The 13,382-nt window shown below is 44.7% G+C and overlaps 1 protein-coding gene across 1 annotated transcript; it reads right to left on the bottom strand.

Moving 5' to 3' along the window:
- Nucleotides 1-339: 339 nt before the first annotated feature.
- On the bottom strand, nucleotides 340-1,372 carry LOC127292853 (uncharacterized). The gene is made up of 2 exons (XM_051322401.2): nucleotides 774-1,372; nucleotides 340-695 (listed from the first exon to the last, which is right to left on the bottom strand). The coding sequence occupies exons 1-2, from the start codon at nucleotides 1,006-1,008 to the stop codon at nucleotides 499-501; spliced, it is 432 nt and encodes a 143-aa protein (XP_051178361.1). The 5' UTR covers nucleotides 1,009-1,372; the 3' UTR covers nucleotides 340-498.
- Between the last annotated feature and the right edge of the window lie 12,010 nt (nucleotides 1,373-13,382).

Below are 13,382 nucleotides of genomic sequence, written 5' to 3'. Positions count from 1 at the left end.
GATACAACAGAGTACCTATGCAGCGTGATTTGCATGTATTTACTTGACAGTATGTTACAATTCGAAGTGTAAGAAATTACAGCGGTTTGTAGATGGTAATGGAGAAGAGCTCTCTGCCTCTCCGCCATGTCCGTGCTCTGTAAGCACATTCTCGCCTTTGCGATGGAGATTCAGGCTCCTCCGTGCTGAATTACTATGCCAGAACACTAAAAGGGCTACGGCTGCAAAGATTTGCATGCACTCGCCTACTTGAGATGAAACCGGATCAGATCAACGCAAAGAAGATCACGAGAATTGCTGATAGTATCTGAAGCGTCAAGAAGAGCAGAAACCTCCAGATCAACGGAATGATGCCACTTTCCCAGTTGCAGAAAGGCAACAAATTAGTACTGGTAAATATATACAACCAAAAGGCAATCGACGAAAGGACATTCCCATTTTGCACCCACTATCTGCGTTAATCTACTGCTACCATCAGATTTCGCCCCTAGCTATCACTCATTCCCTGACGAAGCCACCAAGCAGGCTCCGCTTGATGGCGCGGATCTTCTTGAGGCACTTCTTGGCGCGGTCGATGGCCATGTCCGCCCTGTCCCTGACCAGCACCGGAGGCGCGCTCTTCCTCCGGCGCTTCCCCTGCTCCGGGCTGGCCCCGCCGCCGCCGGCACACCACTTCCTCTTGTTGGTCGAGGACTCTGCAGCCGCGCACGGAATGGTCAGTTCATGGATGGTCGTGCGGCAGGATTATTACAGCGGGAAAGGATAGCACGCACCTTCCGTGAACAGGTCCAAGCGAGCAGCAGCGGGCTGGGAGGATGATGGGGAAGGGGTGGGTTCGAGGGAGGCGAGCGCGAAGGCGTCGGCGTCGTCCCAGCCGGGGTCGGCGACGAGGCGCTTGAGCTCGTCCTTGAGCGGGCCGAGGCGGCCCGGGTGCGCGGCCTCCAGCTTCGCCAGCTCCTCCGCCGCCACGGCCGCCATCCACCCCCACTCCCCAGCCTCAGGCGCCATCGCCGTCCAATGCGGAAACAGAGCGCCGCGGCGGCGGAGAGGCGGAGACCGGGGATGGCAAGAACGGGGCAGAGAGACGCGACACACGGCGCGTGGCGGGGCGGGGGACGAATTGACCCAAGGCGCGCGAGAGAGAGTTTGGATTGATTGGTTGATTGATGTGGACGCGCGGGCGCTGCAGGCACGCCAATGCTAGTCCGCACGGCAGCGGCAGCGGCAGCGGCAGGAGCGCAGGGGGCAGTGAAGGTTGAAAAGCCCGAGGTTGCTGCCTCTGCGCTGCGCTGCCCTGTGTCTCCTCGGTTCCCGCGGCTTTTCGAGTCATGGTCGTGCCCGTTGGTTCTTTTCGTCCTGGCTTGGTTTTTTGTACCTACTCTTCCTGCAAGCTCATTGGGCCCATGACTTCAGCGGTGGCACGTGGCCGTGACGGTATGGCTAGGAATGCTTTGGAGTAAAAAAAGGAGTACTTGGTTCAAACTCAATTTTTTACTGCAATCAGCTAGATTCAAGCAAGCTTCATGGGTGCATGATGGAATCAAGTTTTCAACTTTACACGTTGTAACTTGAACTTCATGAATTGTAGAGGTTTGGTCGCTTACCATCGTTTGAGAAGAGTGGTATATATGTGCTCCTCCTTCGTTGCCCACATTGTCATGCACACATCGTGTTTCTTGAGCGAGGCGAGTCAGACTTGCACCAATGCAAAGTTTTTTTCTTTTTTTCTTTTTGTCGCTCTGGAAAGAATTAATGGCCCTGGCATCCAACATAGACGTAACCGTGGTGTCACCTAGCAACGTGCATCTTCTTCTCCTACTCTCACCACCGTCATAGTTCTTGTCGTGGTATTGTCACAACACATGTCATTGATTGTGGCTAACGAAGGAGAGGTGAGCAAGGCGGCGTGGAGAATCCGTGTGCTAGATTGGCAACAATTCTATTCAGGTTCGGGTACCTGCTGGTGGATGATTTTTGCTCCTACTATAAATCACTATATGGATAATATATCGATTACACTATGGTCAACTTATAAGCTAAGGTGATTGTGGTTGCCTCGACTCTACGTGTCTTCTAGGGGTGCTCCCTTATATATGACATCAACTAGGGTTTACATGTGAAAGAACATGGAGCCCCCATGTGTGGTTTTGGTAATTGATGACAATCCCTATGGACTAACGGTTGCATTGAGAATCAATCTTAGGACATGTCCATAGCCAAATGATGGTCTCAAGGTTGCTAGATGGAGAAGATCGAGGACAATGAAGAAGACGAATGAAGATGGTGTTGAAGATGAAGAGAGATGAAGACGGCGTAGAAGATGGATGAAGACGGTGGCGTGCGTACAAGATCGAAGAAGACGGTGGCATGTACAATGATGAAGAGGGTGAAGACTGAAGGAGATATGCCCTAGAGGCAATAATAAAGTGGTTATTATTTATATCTTTATGTTTATAATAAATGTTTATATATCATGATATAATTGTATTAACCGAAACATTAGTACATGTGTGATATGTAGACAAACAAAGAGTCCCTAGTATGCCTCTTAACTAGCTTGTTGATTAATAGATGATTAGTTTCATAATCATGAACATTGGATGTTATTAATAACAAGGTTATGTCATTGTATGAATGATGTAATGGACACACCCAATTAAGCATAGCATAAGATCTCGTCATTAAGTTATTTGCTATTAGCTTTCGATACATAGTTACCTAGTCCTTATGACCATGAGATCATGTAAATCACTTATACCGGAAAGGTACTTTGATTACACCAAACGCCACTGCGTAAATGGGTGGTTATAAAGGTGGGATTAAGTATCCGGAAAGTATGAGTTGAGGCATATGGATCAACAGTGGGATTTGTCCATCCCGATGACGGATAGATATACTCTGGGCCCTCTCGGTGGAATGTCGTCTAATGTCTTGCAAGCATATGAATAAGTTCATAAGAGACCACATACCACGGTACGAGTAAAGAGTACTTGTCAGGAGACGAGGTTGAACAAGGTATAGAGTGATACCGATGATCAAACCTCGGACAAGTAAAATATCGCGTGACAAAGGGAATTGGTATCGTATGTGTATGGTTCATTCGATCACTAAAGTCATCGTTGAATATGTGGGAGCCATTATGGATCTCCAGATCCCGCTATTGGTTATTGGTCGGAGTGAGTACTCAACCATGTCCGCATAGTTCACGAACCGTAGGGTGACACACTTAAAGTTGGATGTTGAAATGGTAGAACTTGAATATGGAATGGAGTTCGAATATTTGTTCGGAGTCCCGGATGAGATCCCGGACATCACGAGGAGTTCCGGAATGGTCCGGAGAATAAGATTCATATATAGGATGTCATTTTATGTGAATTAAAATGATGCGGAAGGTTCTATGGAAGGTTCTAGAAGGTTCTAGAAAAGTCCGGAAGAAACCACCAAGGAAGGTGGAGTCCCTCCGGGACTCCACCTCCATGGCCGGCCAACCCTAGTTGGGGAGGAGTCCCAAGTGGACTCCCCCAAGGGGGGCCGGCCACCCCCTCCATGGAAGGTGGAACTCCCACCTCTAGTGGGAGTCCTAGCTTGGGTAGGTTTCCCTATCATATGGAAGGTTTTGGGTTCGGGTCTTATTCGAAGACTTGTAGTCCAACCCTTGGGGCTTCCACCTATATAATGAGGGACAAGGGGAGGGGGCCGACCACCTCAAGACCACAGCTTGGCCGCCCCCCTCAAGTGGCCGGCCACCCCCTCCCAAACCCTAGCCGCCCCCCTCTCCTCCATAAGCTCCCGCACGCTTAGCGAAGCTCCGCCGGAGTTCTCCACCACCACCGACACCACGCCGTCGTGCTGTCGGATTCAAGAGGAGCTACTACTTCCGCTGCCCGCTGGAACGGGAGGTGGACGTCGTCTTCATCAACAACCGAACGTGTGACCGAGTACGGAGGTGCTGCCCGTTCGTGGCGCCGGTGATCAAGATCTTCTACGCGCTTTTGCAAGCGGCAAGTGAACGTCTACCGCAGCAACAAGAGCCTCATCTTGTAGGCTTTGGAATCTCTTCAAGGGTGAGACTCGATAAACCCCTCGTTGCTACCGTCTTCTAGATTGCATCTTGGCTTGGATTGCGTGTTCGCGGTAGGAAATTTTTTGTTTTCTATGCAACGTTATCCTTGCTGGCGTGTAGTTGACGTGGGAGTTAGAAATCTTTGTGGTGTAACTTTTCTTCAGTTCCCCGGCAACGGCGCCAAAAAAAGAGCTTGATACGCGTACAGCACGCGTCCGTTGGGAACCCCAAGAGGAAGGTGTGATGCGTACAGCGGCAAGTTTTCCCTCAGTATGAAACCAAGGTTTATCGAACCAGTAGGAGCCAAAAGCACGTTGAAGGTTGATGGCGGCGAGATGTAGTGCGGCGCAACACCAGGGATTCCGGCGCCAACGTAGAACCTGCACAACACAAACCAAGTACTTTGCCCCAACGAAACAGCGAGGTTGTCAATCTCACCGGCTTGCTGTAACAAAGAATTAGATATATAGTGTGGATGATGATTGTTTGCAGAGAACAGTAGAACAGTATTGCAGTAGATTGTATTTCAGTATAGAGAATTGGACCGGGGTCCACAGTTCAGTAGAGGTGTCTCTCCCATAAGATAAACAGCATGTTGGGTGAACAAATTACAGTTGGGCAATTGACAAATAAAGAGGGCATGACCATGCACATACATATTATGATGAGTATAGTGAGATTTAATTGGGCATTACGACAAAGTACATAGACCGCTATCCAGCATGCATCTATGCCTAAAAAGTCCACGTTCAGGTGATCATGCGAAACCCGTCCAGTATTAAGTTGCTAACAACAGACAATTGCATTAAGTATTGCGCGTAATGTAATCAGTAACTACATCCTCGAACATAGCACCAATGTTTTATCCCTAGTGGCAACAGCACATCCATAATCTTAGAGGTTTCTGTCACTCCCCCAGATTCACGGAGACATGAACCCACTATCGAGCATAAATACTCCCTCTTGGAGTTACAAGCATCTACTTGGCCAGAGCATCTACTAGTAACGGAGAGCATGCAAGATCATAAACAACACATAGATATAAATTTGATAATCAACATAACAAGTATTCTCTATTCATCGGATCCCAACAAACACAACATATAGAATTACAGATAGATGATCTTGATCATGTTCGGCAGCTCACAAGACCCGACAATTAAGCACAATGAGGAGAAGACAACCATCTAGCTACTGCTATGGACCCATAGTCCAGGGGTATACTACTCACACATCACTCCGGAGGCGACCATGGCGGCGTAGAGTCCTCCGGGAGATGATTCCCCTCTCCGGCAGGGTGCCAGAGGCGATCTCCTGAATCCCCCGAGATGGGATTGGCGGCGGCGGCGTCTCTGGAAGGTTTTCCGTATCGTGGCTCTCGGTACTGGGGGTTTCGCGACGAAGGCTATTTGTAGGCGGAAGGGCAGGTCAAGGGGCGTCACGAGGGGCCCAGATGACAGGGCCGCGCGGCCAAGACCTAGGCCGCGCCGCCCTGTAGTCTGGCCGCCTCGTGGCCCCACTTCGTTGACTCTTCAGTCTTCTAGAAGCTTCGTGGCAAAATAGGACCCTGGGCGTTGATTTCGTCCAATTCCGAGAATATTTCCTTACTAGGATTTCTGAAACCAAAAACAGCAGAAAACAAAGAATCGGCACTTCGGCATCTTGTTAATAGGTTAGTTCCAGAAAATGCACGAATATGACATAAAGTGTGCATAAAACATGTAGATATCATCAATAATGTGGCATGGAACATAAGAAATTATCGATACGTCGGAGACGTATCAGCATCCCCAAGCTTAGTTCTGCTCGTCCCGAGCAGGTAAACGATAAACAAAGATAATTTCTGGAGTGACATGCCATCATAACCTTGATCATACTATTGTAAAGCATATGAGCTGAGATCAAATCATTCAAAGCAAGTATCTATATTGATATAAGAGATGATAATGCAAGAGTTAGACAAGCTAGAAGTTTTCATGAACCATTGCTTTAAAGACATGCAACCGTACAAAGTTCATTAAAGATGTATTAAGTATTCAGCATAGAAGTTCTATCCTTCATTCCAAGCATCAAGTAAATCTTCACAACATAAGAAGGATTCAGTCAAGTAAACATAAACATGAACGTCATGAATCAACTGTTTCGAAGTCTACTCAACCGGTGAGCGCAAGCATTTGGTATTAGCACCAGGATGTTATGGCATAAAGAACGTTAATGGGGGTTTGGAAGGCCAAATGGAAGAAAGGCTTGCAAAGCTGTAAATGACCATTAGACAAGAGGAAGCCTTATGATCGAAGCTATGCAAGGAGTAGTGATTGCCATGCAACGGATGCACATAGAGCTATATGTGTATGAAAGCTCTCCAATGGAACTAGTGGGGGTGCATCCAACTTGGTTGCTCACGAAGACCTAGAGCACTTTTGAGGAGGCTCATCATTGGAATATACAACCCAAGTTCTATAGTGTAAATTCCCCACATAGTTATACTAGTAAAACATGAAAACTCTCTCATATGAATGTAGGTGCTAAACATGAGCACAAATGATGACTATGAATAATGCGGGTGCTAAAACATGAGCACAAGTGTGGATAAAAGATAGTAATGCTGCCCCCTTTTCTTTATTCTCTTTTTTTTCTTTTTCTTTTCCTTTTTTTTCTTTCTTTTCATTTTTTTCTTTCTTCTCCTTTTTTTTTCTTTTTGATGGCCTCCACGGCTCTTTTCATTTTTAGGGGCAACATCCTAATATGACAACACACTTTTTGGTACAAATAACTCATAATGAATGAAACATGATGTATGAAACTGTATGCCTCTGCCTGTGTAGCAGGATGTGCAATGATCTAGCGTAACATGGGTAAACCACACATCAGCTGTATATGATCATGCAAAGCAATATATAAATAATAAATGACAACATGGCATGTAATGTAAAAATGGATGTTGCATGGCAATATATCTCGGAACAGCTATGGAAATGCTGTGGTAGGTAGGTATGGTGGCTGTTTTGAGGAGATGTATGGGCTTATGTGTAGGAGAACAAGAGAAAGTTCTCCCACGGGTTTGGATGTACCGGCGAAGTATGCACAATTCTCAATGTGAGCAAAAGGCAATGCACAGTACCGAAGAGGCTAGCAAATTTGGATGGTGGAAGTGCCAAAAACCGTAGCTTAACATTAGTCAAAAAGAACTCACAAGCTTATTGCAAACAACTAGCAGGTTCATCATTAAGAGCATGATTAAAATTTTACTCCAAGGAGGGCCGTTCACGGTGGCACAAGTACCCCGCTAGCTCTCTCGACCTTCAGCACAACTTAGTTATTACGATGAACTCTCAGACATGGAAAGCTATCAAGTCCAACTACGCCTTCAACTATTTAAATAGAGTTTGTAGTACGGCACAAGCTTAAAGACAACAATCCACTACTAATTTTAACTTATTTATCCAGCAAGCCTTACCATCTAAATATCTCAAAACATTTGCAAAGAATCAAGTTATCAAAGCTCAAATGTCCTACAAGTATTTTATTATATATTACCACATGCAACATTTCCCGTTTCCAACCATACAACAATTTAACGAAGAAGAAACTTTGTCATGAATATTATGAGTAAAGCCTAAGGACATACTTGTCCATATGCTACATCGGAGCGTGTCTCTCTCCCATACAATGAATGCTAGGATCCATTTTATTCAAACAAAACAAAAACAAAAACAAACCGACGCTCCAAGCAAAGCACATAAGATGTGATGGAATAAAAATATAGTTTCAGGGGAGGAACCTGATAATGTTGTCGATGAAGAAGGGGATGCCTTGGGCATCCCCAAGCTTAGACGCTTGAGTCTTCTTGATATATGCAGGGGTGAACCACCGGGGCATTCCCAAGCTTAGAGCTTTCACTCTCCTTGATCATGTTGTATCATCTCCCTCTCTTGATCCTTGAAAACTTCCTCCACACCAAACTTAGAACAACTCATTAGAGGGTTAGTGCACAATAAAAATATACATGTTCAGAGGTGAAATAATCATTCTTAACACTTCTGGACATTGCACAAAGCTACTGAAAGTCAATGGAATCGAAATATCCATCGAACATAACAAAACAGGCAATGCGAAATAAAAGGCAGAATCTGTCAAAACAGAACAGTTCGTATTGACGAATTTTATTGAGGCACCAGACTTGCTCAAATGAAAATGCTCAAATTGAATGAAAGTTGCGTACATATCTGAGGATCACTCACGTAAATTGGCATAATTTTCTGAGTTACCTACAGAGAATTTTGCCCAGATTCGTGACAGTAAAGAAATCTGTTTCTGCGCAGTAATCCAAATCTAGTATGAACTTTACTATCAACGACTTTACTTGGCACAACAAAACACTAAACTAAGATAAGGAGAGGTTGCTACAGTAGTAAACAACATCCAAGACACAAAATAAAAACAAAGTACTGTAGTAAAAACATGGGTTGTCTCCCATAAGCGCTTTTCTTTAACGCCTTTCAGCTAGGCGCAGAAAGTGTGTATCAAGTATTATCGAGAGATGGTGCATCTACAGCGGGGTTTGGAGTTTTCTCAGCCAAGCATAGTATATTGGATACATAAGTTTTAGCATCTCCCTTTTCATTAGTCTTAGGCTTGCTACTCTCATCAAACAAATTTTCAGGAACAAGCCAAGCATAGTTATTTTCTAGTGCATCATTCATCGCTAGGAGCTTACATGGTATTGGTGCTTTGATCTCCCACCATCATTAATATTATTAGTGTACCTTATTCTATCCATGTCCATCTTTTCAAGGAGACTAACAAAATTGGTGCAAGAACCAAGCATATCATATTTAGCAAAGACCTTTCTGGCCTCCCTTGCTAGACCACCAAATTCTCTAAAAAGGGTTTCTAAGACAAAATCTTTCTTTTCCCCCTCTTCCATATCACCGAGTGTAAGAAACATGTGTTGGATTATAGGATTGAGATTAACAAATTTAGTTTCCAACATGTGAACTAGAGCAGCGGCAGCAATTTCATAAGTAGGAGCAAGATCTACCAAGTGTCTATCTTCAAAATCGTCAACAATACTAACATGGTTGAAGAATTCTTCTATATTATTTCTCCCAACTATAGACCCGCGTCCTACCGGCATGTTTTTTACGGTAAAATTAAAAGGAAACATGATGAAATAAGTAAAGTAAATACAAGTAACTAATTTTTTTGTGTTTTTGATATAGCAAACAAGATAGCAAATAAAGTAAAACTAGCAACTAATTTTTTTGTATTTTGATTTAGTGCAGCAAACAAAATAGTAAATAAAACTAAGCAAGACAAAAACAAAGTAAAGAGATTGGGATGTGGAGACTCCCCTTGCAGCGTGTCTTGATCTCCCCGGCAACGGCGCCAGAAAAAGTGCTGCTGGCGTGTAGTTGACGTGGGAGTTAGAAATCTTTGTGGTGTAACTTTTCTTCAGTTCCCCGGCAACGGCGCCAGAAAAAGAGCTTGATACGCGTACAGCACGCGTCCGTTGGGAACCCCAAGAGGAAGGTGTGATGCGTACAGCGGCAAGTTTTCCCTCAGTATGAAACCAAGGTTTATCGAACCAGTAGGAGCCAAGAAGCACGTTGAAGATTGATGGCGGCGAGATGTAGTGCGGCGCAACACCAGGGATTCCGGCGCCAACGTGGAACCTGCACAACACAAACCAAGTACTTTGCCCCAACGAAACAGCGAGGTTGTCAATCTCACCGGCTTGCTGTAACAAAGGATTAGATGTATACTGTGGATGATGATTGTTTGCAGAGAACAGTAGAACAGTATTGCAGTAGATTGTATTTCAGTATAGAGAATTGGACCGGGGTCCACAGTTCAGTAGAGGTGTCTCTCCCATAAGATAAACAGCATGTTGGGTGAACAAATTACAGTTGGGCAATTGACAAATAAAGAGGGCATGACCATGCACATACATATTATGATGAGTATAGTGAGATTTAATTGGGCATTACGACAAAGTACATAGACCGCTATCCAGCATGCATCTATGCCTAAAAAGTCCACCTTCAGGTTATCATCCGAACCCCCTCCAGTATTAAGTTGCTAACAACAGACAATTGCATTAAGTATTGCGCGTAATGTAATCAGTAACTACATCCTCGAACATAGCACCAATATTTTATCCCTAGTGGCAACAGCACATCCATAATCTTAGAGGTTTCTGTCACTCCCCCAGATTCACGGAGACATGAACCCACTATCGAGCATAAATACTCCCTCTTGGAGTTACAAGCATCTACTTGGCCAGAGCATCTACTAGTAACGGAGAGCATGCAAGATCATAAACAACACATAGATATAAATTTGATAATCAACATAACAAGTATTCTCTATTCATCGGATCCCAACAAACACAACATATAGAATTACAGATAGATGATCTTGATCATGTTCGGCAGCTCACAAGACCCGACAATTAAGCACAATGAGGAGAAGACAACCATCTAGCTACTGCTATGGACCCATAGTCCAGGGGTAGACTACTCACACATCACTCCGGAGGCGACCATGGCGGCGTAGAGTCCTCTGGGAGATGATTCCCCTCTCCGGCAGGGTGCCGGAGGCGATCTCCTGAATCCCCCGAGATGGGATTGGCGGCGGCGGCGTCTCTGGAAGGTTTTCCGTATCGTGGCTCTCGGTACTGGGGGTTTCGCGACGAAGGCTATTTGTAGGCGGAAGGGCAGGTCAAGGGGCGTCACAAGGGGCCCAGATGACAGGGCCGCGCGGCCAAGACCTAGGCCGCGCCGCCCTGTAGTCTAGCCGCCTCGTGGCCCCACTTCGTTGACTCTTCGGTCTTCTGGAAGCTTCGTGGCAAAATAGGACCCTGGGCGTTGATTTCGTCCAATTCCGAGAATATTTCCTTACTAGGATTTCTGAAACCAAAAACAGCAGAAACAAAGAATCGGCACTTCGGCATCTTGTTAATAGGTTAGTTCCAGAAAATGCACGAATATGACATAAAGTGTGCATAAAACATGTAGATATCATCAATAATGTGGCATGGAACGTAAGAAATTATCGATACGTCGGAGACGTATCAATCCTACAGTGGTATCAGAGCCGTGTCTATGCATAGATGGTTGCAAGAGTAGAACGCAATGGTTTTGTGGGCGTTGATGCTCTTGTTATCTTTAGTTTGAGTACTTTGCATCTTTGTGGCATAGTGGGATGAAGCGGCTCGGACTAACTTTACATGACCGCATTCATGAGACTTGTTCCTCGTTCGACATGCAACTTGTATTGCATAAGAGGCTTTGCGGGTGTCTGTCTCTCCTACTATAGTGAAGATTCAATTTACTCTTCTATTGAAAACATTAGTATCAACGTTGTGGTTCATGTTCGTAGGTAGATTAGATCTCTCTCGAAAACCCTAAACCATGTAAAATATGCAAACCAAATTAGAGACGTCTAACTTGTTTTTGCAGGGGTTTGGTGATGTGATATGGCCATAATGTGATGATGAATATGTATAGATGATCATTATTGTATTGTGGCAACCGGCAGGAGCCTTATGGTTGTCTTTAAATTTCATGTTGAGTAGTATTTCAAAGTAGTTGTAATAGTTGCTACATGGAGGACAATCATGAAGACGGCGCCATTGACCTTGACGCTACGCCGACGATGATGGAGATCATGCCCAAAGATGATGGAGATCATGTCCGTGCTTTGGAGATGAAGATCAAAGGCGCAAAGACAAAAGGGCCATATCATATCACATATGAACTGCATGTGATGTTAATCCTTTTATGCATCTTATTTTGCTTAGATCGCGACGGTAGCATTATAAGATGATCTCTCACTAAAATCTCAAGATAATAAAGTGTTCATCCTTAGTAGCACCGTTACCAAGTCTTGTCGGTTCGAAGCATCTCGTGATGATCGGGTGTGATAGAATCAACAAGTACATACAACGGGTGCAAGACAGTTTTGCACATCAACAAGTACTAAGGTGGCCTTGACGAGCCTAGCATGTACAGACATGGTCTCGGAACACGTGATACCGAAAGGTAGAGCATGAATCATATAGTTGATATGATGAACACTTTGAGTGTTCGCCATTGAAATCACACCTTGTCTCATGATGATCGGACTTAGGTGCGGTGGATTTGGTTCGTGTGATCACTAAGACAATGCGAGGGATATTGTTTTGAGTGGGAGTTCACCTAGATTTTTAATTATGTTGAATTAAAATTTGAACTCAATTTGTCATAAACTTAGTCTAAACTTTTGCAAATATATGTTGTAGAGATGGCATCCCCAAATCAATTTTAACCAGTTCCTAGAGAAAGAAAAACTTAAGAGCAACGGTAGCAACTTCACCGACTGGTTCCGTCATGTGAGGATCTTCCTCTCTGGCAGAAATCTGCAATATGTGCTTGATGCACCGCTAGGTGACCCTCCTGCAGAAACTGAAACCGATGAAGTAAAAGCTGTTTACGAGACTCGGAAAACTCGGTACTCTCAAGTTCAGTGTGCCATCCTGCGCAGTCTGGAATCCGATCTTCAAAAACGTTTTGAGCACCACGATCCTCATGAGTTGATGAAAGAGCTGAAAGCTATTTTTGAGACTCATGCGGCCGTGGAATGCTATGAAGCATCGAAACATTTCTTCAGCTGTATGATGGAAGAAGGCAGCTCCGTTAGTGAGCACATGCTCGCCATGACCGGGCATGCGAAGAAACTCAGTGACTTGGGAATAGTGATTCCTAACAGATTGGGGATTAATCGTGTCCTTCACTCACTGCCACCAAGTTACAAGAACTTTGTGATGAACTACAATATGCAGAACATGAACAAGGAGTTACCTAAACTTTTTGGCATGCTAAAAGCTGCTGAGATTGAGATCAAGAAAGAGCACCAAGTGTTGATGGTCAACAAGACCACCAGTTTCAAGAAATAGGGCAAGTCTAAGGGAAAATTCAAGAAGGGTGGCAAGAAAGCTGCCACGCCTCCTATGAAACCTAAGAACGGCCCTAAGCCTGATGCTGAGTGCTATTACTGCAAGGAGAAGGGACACTGGAAGCGTAATTGCTCCAAGTATCTGGCTGATCTGAAGAGCGGCCTTGTCAAGAAGAAGAAAGAAGGTATATCTGATATACATGTTATAGATGTTTATCTCACTGGTTCTCGTTCTAGTACCTGGGTATTTGATACTGGTTCGGTTGCTCATATATGTAACTCGAAACAGGAACTAAAGAATAAACGAAGACTACTGAAAGATGAAGTGATGATGCGCGTTGGAAACGGATCCAAGGTCAATGTGATCGTTGTCGGCACACTT

The sequence above is a fragment of the Lolium perenne genome, chromosome 1 (genome assembly GCF_019359855.2).
Source record: "Lolium perenne isolate Kyuss_39 chromosome 1, Kyuss_2.0, whole genome shotgun sequence".
In the NCBI taxonomy this organism is placed as follows: domain Eukaryota; kingdom Viridiplantae; phylum Streptophyta; class Magnoliopsida; order Poales; family Poaceae; genus Lolium; species Lolium perenne.
Note: the sequence above shows the minus strand (reverse complement) of the source record. Positions and strands in the feature narration are given on the sequence as shown.

Coding starts and splice junctions, on each gene's coding strand:
- LOC127292853 (XM_051322401.2), bottom strand. CDS start 1,008: ATGGCGCCTGAGGCTGGGGAGTGGGGGTGGATGGCGGCCGTGGCGGCG. Junction 696..773: donor CTTGGACCTGTTCACGGAAG/GTGCGTGCTATC, acceptor GCGCGGCTGCAG/AGTCCTCGACCAACAAGAGG.